The sequence below is a fragment of the Bos grunniens genome, chromosome 3, assembly GCF_055505025.1.
Source record: "Bos grunniens cultivar Pamir isolate PY7600 chromosome 3, Bosgru_T2T1.0, whole genome shotgun sequence".
NCBI classification, from domain to species: Eukaryota; Metazoa; Chordata; class Mammalia; order Artiodactyla; family Bovidae; genus Bos; species Bos grunniens.
The window spans coordinates 109,303,408-109,309,407 of record NC_141167.1 but is presented as its reverse complement, the minus strand read 5'-3'; the positions used below and the strand labels follow the sequence as shown (position 1 = coordinate 109,309,407).

At 44.2% G+C, this 6,000-nt stretch overlaps 1 protein-coding gene across 1 annotated transcript; it reads right to left on the bottom strand.

Annotated features, from left to right (window-relative positions):
* Positions 1-5,498: 5,498 nt before the first annotated feature.
* Positions 5,499-5,908, bottom strand: LOC147376743 (cytochrome c oxidase subunit 7C, mitochondrial). The gene has a single exon (XM_086393494.1). The coding sequence runs from the start codon at positions 5,816-5,818 to the stop codon at positions 5,627-5,629; it is 192 nt and encodes a 63-aa protein (XP_086249620.1). The 5' UTR covers positions 5,819-5,908; the 3' UTR covers positions 5,499-5,626.
* Positions 5,909-6,000: the final 92 nt, after the last annotated feature.

Below are 6,000 nucleotides of genomic sequence, written 5' to 3'. Positions count from 1 at the left end.
TGGACAGCCAGGAATCCTCCTGCACACAGGAGAGTCAAGTTTACTGGGTTTCCTCCCTGTGCACTCTGCTCTTTTGGCTGCCATCACCCATTCTCCTCTCTCTTGGATTTCTCACTTCAGGTACCTGGGGAGTGAGAGGCCATTAAGACTTTGTCATGTCCTGAGGGAGGCCACAGCTCAGGTGCCCTGCCTGTCCCTTAGCATGCACAAGGGCTCTCAGCCTGACAGAGGCAATGCTGATATTTTAAGAAAGCCTTAGGATCTTTTTCCTGACCGTTTTTAGAATGTTTTTGCAATTTTGAGACTTGGTGACAAGAAAATAATAATAATCATCTATGCTATGCTAAGTCACTTCAGTCGTGTCTGACTCTGTGCGACCCCATAGACAGCAGCCTACCAGGCTCCCCCATCCCTGGGATTCTCCAGGCAAGAACACTGGAGTGGGCTGCCATTTCCTTCTCCAATGCATGAAAGTGAAAAATGAAAGTGAAGTCGCTCAGTCATGTCTGACTCTTAGCGACCCCATGGATCGCAGCCTAACAGGCTCCTCCGTCCATGGGATTTTCCAAGCAAGAGTACTGGAGTGGGGTGCCATTGCCTTCTCCGAATAATCATCTAACCATAAGTAATGGAATCTATTAAGATACCACATGAAAAAACACCTGCAATTATAGGTCCTCTGAAACAACTTACTTTGTCTTCAGATTTTTCTCATGATGAGTTGAAAATAAATGCTTTTAGGAAGTATCCATATGTAAGTCTTTTTATCTCTTCAGGATACGTAAAATAATTTTCTTCTAAATACCTGAAGACTGTGCTAAAGTTCCCTGAATCCCAAGTCCTGGATCTTCCTTATTCTGAGCTCCTCTTCATCCTGGTCACTATGGGGAAGGGAGGCAGGTAAACAAATGAGAGCAACAGAAGGAATCAATGGTGTCATTATATTTACAGGTGTTTACAGATGAACACAGAAAAGAGCAGCCAATCCTACCAGGATCCTGTTTTCTAGATCCCCGGCCTCCCCCCCCCCCCCAAAATATATGACCTGCCTTACCATAGAAAGGCAGCTTGAAAGAGCCCCAGTCATTCAGACAACCATCTCAGAAGGTCAGTCTTCACCTTTTCTCACCCAGGAAGCAGACCACAGTGGCTCTCACTTGTGGGTTCAGTCCCACCCAGCTCTAAAGGTAATTCTGTGTAAGATCAGATCAGATCAGATCAGTTGCTCAGTCATGTCCGACTCTTTGAGACGCCATGAATCGCAGCACGCCAGGCCTCCCTGTCCATCACCAACTCCCGGAGTTCACTCAGACTCATGTCCATAGAGTCAGTGATGCCATCCAGCCATCTCATCTTCTGTCGTCCCCTTCTCCTCTTGCCCCCAATCCCTCCCAGCATCAGAGTCTTTTTCAATGAGTCAACTCTTTGCATGAGGTGGCCAAAGTACTGGAGTTTCAGCTTTAGCATCATTCCTTCCAAAGAAATCCCAGGGCTGATCTGATCTCCTTTAGAATGGACTGGTTGGATCTCCTTGCAGTCCAAAGGACTCTCAGGAGTCTTCTCCAACACCACAGTTCAAAAGCATCAGTTCTTTGGCACTCAGCCTTCTTCACAGTCCAACTCTCACATCCATACATGATAGGTGCATGTTAAAAACCTTGTCCCAGCACAAGTGCCAGGACTGAGTCTTTCTGGAAAAATAGCCTATCCCATTATTATGGTTGTGGGTGCCTGGTTGACTTAGTAGCCTATTAGCTGTTCAGATTGTCTTTTCATAATACAAACCCCAGATAGACAGAATACTTATTTCCTGCCAGGCTTTTCTCTTAGAGACCCTAAAGCCCCTGTCTCCCAGCCCATGTAAGACAGCGTGGACATGATGGACAAGAGATGATGTTTCTTATGATTCTAAAGGCTCACTGGTCTTCTTTGGTTGCCACTATAATCATTTATTCATTCAGAGTCAACAAGCATTTATTGCATGTCAAACATTGGGAATTCCTGGGCAACAGCTCAGGTGATTTCCTGTTCTCATAGAGACCACTAATAATTGACAGACTCAGTTATATTTCAGAGGGATTTCACCTTGATGCTGCTGCTGCTAAGTCGCTTCAGTAATGTCCGACTCAGCCCACCAGGCTCCCCCGTCCCTGGGATTCTCCAGGCAAGAACACTGGAGTGGGTTGCCATTTCCTTCTCCAGTGCATAAAAGTGAAAAGTGAAAGTGAAGTCACTCAGTCGTGTCTGACTCTTAGCGACCCCATGGACTGCGGCCCACCAGGGTCCTCGGTCCATGGGATTTTCCAGGCAAGAGTACTGGAGTGGGGTGCCATTGCCTTCTCCACACCTTGATGCTAAACCAGCTGAACTTGGAGCTTATCCTTCACTAGAGTACTCAGAGAGAGTCTTCTGTACTCTTATGTTGTTATATACTGATGTTCTCCAGATAATTATCTACTTCCACATAGGCTTACCACTCCCTGCATCCCACTCCATCTCCCTCACCTGGGTAGACCTCACATTGATAATCCATTCTCAATTCGCTAAACTCCTCAGCTTCTGAAACTTCTACTTTCACTCTCTTTCAGTCTCCTGACTTGAAACTTGTCATTGTCCGGAACTATTTCTCCTCTAAAACCATAAATACCACTCTCCAAATCTCTGAAAACTTTCCATGCCTTGAACTTTCTAACATTTTCCTTTCCCCAGCCCTCCTTAGTGAGATCCTCTCTCCTACCACTTATTTTTGTTTTCACTTTTTATCAGCCCATTTCCTGATATCTAAGTCTTGCGGGCCACTTGAGTTGCTTCCTCATTTCAAACTCCCTGACTGTGTCAGACTCCCAACATACTTTTCTTATACAACTCCAACTCTGAATCAGGCAGGCTGATAATCTCTCACGGACCCTCTGATGGCTGCTTGAAAGGACCTTGCAGCAGGGCATATTGATGCTGCTTAACAAATGCAAGCTTTCAGTCCAATACTTGTCTTTACCAGGGCCCCCTTTCCTCTCAGGTGATTACATTAGACCCTTACCAACTTTCAGAAGCTTCCTGTCCAACCAACCTCTCTGGCTCCTGCTAAGCAACTCATCCTCCATTTCACCCCCAAAACACTAGCAGATGTAGTGTCTAGATTCTACCTACTATTGCTGATATTTATCTTTATTTTCACCTCTGTCACATTTTTTCCTTTCAGAAGTCTGAAAATCATCTTAAATGATCATTTACTCCTCAAAGAGCAAAGTCTTCTTGTAGATTTTATAATTAACTCTCTCTCATATCCATCCCCTCCCCTGGACTCCCCTTACCATCCTGTTGGTTTAGACTCTCTTCTGTACTTTCTGGACTGGTGCAGTGGTTTCTTCATGAATCTTCCTGGCTCCAGACATTCCCCATCCCAATTCCTCCTCCACATTGCAGTCAGAATGAATGTTCCAAAATGCATGCTGCTGTGTTGTGCTAAGTCACTTCAGGAGTGTCCAACTCTTTGGGACTCAATGGACTGTAGCCTGCCAGGTTCCTTTGCCCATGGGGTTTTCCAGGTAAGAGTACTGGAGTGGGTTGCCACTCCCTCCTTCAAGGGATCTTCCTAACCCAGGGACTGAACCTACATCTCTTATGTCTCTTGCATTGGCAGGTGAGTTCTTTACCACTAGCACAACCTGGGAAGCCCTCTAAAATGCATATGGTCCTTCATTTTCTGTGTGTGTGTGTAGCATAGTGCTCTTTCTGGCCAAGGCCAAAAAAGCTTCCTTTTTCTTTCCTCATGTTCTTGACTCTGTTAATAAAATACTATAGTCTGGAAAAAACTTTCATCTTTATTTTTCTCTCCTTTTCTTTCGCTTAATTTTCTGTGTGAGTTGGGGAGAAATATATCTCGGTCTTGAAGCTTGAGCTCTCGGGTGGATTTGTCTGCCCTCAGGATATATGAAGTCTTTTCTCCTTCATGTGTGATCAGTAGGGCAGGTGTGACTCCTGAAGGATAAAGATAAATGCATAGGGTCTTGGATCCCAGTTGCAACCTAATGTAGATTCCTCAACAGTAAAGCTAATATTCTGAGCCTTTTCTGAATTCTATGTCTGTTACTGCATCATTTCAGAATCTGCAGAAGGTAGAATGTAAGTAATAAGCATTTACAAAGCTATTTATAACTTTTCATCATCTGGACCCTACTAATACTTTTATATCATCTAGTGTTTTTAAAATTGAACATCAGTGTCTCCTGACATCTGACCACCACACAGTCTGTGATTCAGTCATTCCATAGTAGTTCTTATTGCTTAAACAGGTAATGCTGTTTCATTTGTACAAAAAAGTCTTTTCTCATTCTGATTCTCCATTCTATTTATTCTTTAATTCCTGTTCAACTGTCATCATTTCTGTGAAGTCTATTATTAGCCCCAAGGAAAGGTGATCATTTCTTTAATTGTGTTCCCAAAGTTTCTTATACTTTCCTTTCTTATAGCTGTGTTTACATGCTATTACAATTAGTTCAGTTCAGTTCAGTTCAGTTGCTCAGTTGTGTCTGACCCTCTGGGCCCCGTGGATTGCAGTGCACCAGGTTTCCCTGTCCAACACCCAGAGCTTGCTCAAACTCATGTCCATCGAGTCAGTGAAGACATCCAACCATCTCATCCTCTGTCATCCTCTTCTCCTGCCTTCAGTCTTTCCCAGCATCAGGGTCTTTCCAATAAGTCAGTTCTTCACATCAGGTGGCCAAAGTATTGGAGTTTCAGCTTCAGCATCAGTCCTTCCAATGAATATTCAGGACTGATTTCCTTTAGGATGCACCGGTTTGATCTTGAAGTCCAAGGACTCTCTAGAGTCTTCTCTAGCACCACAGTTTTAAAGCATGAATTCTTTGGGACTCAGCCTTCTTTATGGTCCAACTCTCACATCTGTACATGTCTACTGGAAAAGCCATAGCTTTGACTATAAGAACCTTTGTTGGCAAAGTGATGTCTCTGTTCTTCAATATGCAGTCTAGGTTTGTCACAGCTTTTCTTCCAAGGAGCAGTTCAGTTCAGTTCACCCGCTAAGTCATGTCTGACTCTTTGCAACCCCATGAGCTGCAGCATACCAGGCCTCCCTGTACATCACCAATTCCCGGAGCCCACCCAAACTCATGTCCATTGAGTCGGTGGTGTCATCCAACCATCTCATCCTGTTCTCCTCCTGCCCTCAATCTTTCCCAGCATCAAGGTCTTTTCAAATGAGCCAGTTCTTCGCATCAGGTGGCCAAAATATTGGAGTTTCAGCTTCAACATCAGACCTTCAAATGAACACCCAGGACTGATCTCCTTTAGGATGGACTGGTTGGATCTCCTAACAGTCCAAGGGACTCTCAAGAGTCTTCTCCAACACCACAGTTCAAAAGCAATAATTCTTCAGTGCTCAGCTTTCTTTATAGTCCAACTCTCACATCCATACATGACTACTGGAAAAACCATAGCCTTGACCAGACAGACCTTTGTCGGCAAAGTAATGTCTCTGCTTTTTTTTTTTTTTTGATTTATGCTGTAAGTTTATTTACAAACATATCTAGGATGCTGAATTCAAGGGATTGATCCTTTTAAGAGACTGCACCTCTTAATATGCTCCTCTTCCTATCTGTCTCATGGATTACTTTTTCAGCAGTTGGTGTCTTACTATAAAGAAAGGTGCAGCAAATCCAGACCCAAAGAACAAAGTCATCATAGCTAGTAATCTCCACTTGTTTTCCACTGAAAATGGTATATTCTTCCCTGGACCCTCCTCATAGTGGCTCCGACGAACCACTGAGGTTGTGAACCTCCGGATGCTCTGTCCCAACATAGCGCTGTTGGACGCTCTACAAAAGATCCAGAGACCGGAGGCGGAAGAAATGGCGGCTGCAAACCTACCGCTCCTTGCCTCACGACCTTGCTGTCTCTGCTTTTAAATATGCTGTCTAGGTTGATCATAACCTTCCTTCCAAGGAGCATGCATCTTAATTTCATGGCTTCAGTTACCACCCA

Excerpts from the sequence above, each read along its gene's own strand:
- LOC147376743 (XM_086393494.1), bottom strand. The coding sequence starts at position 5,818 with ATGTTGGGACAGAGCATCCGGAGGTTCACAACCTCAGTGGTTCGTCGG.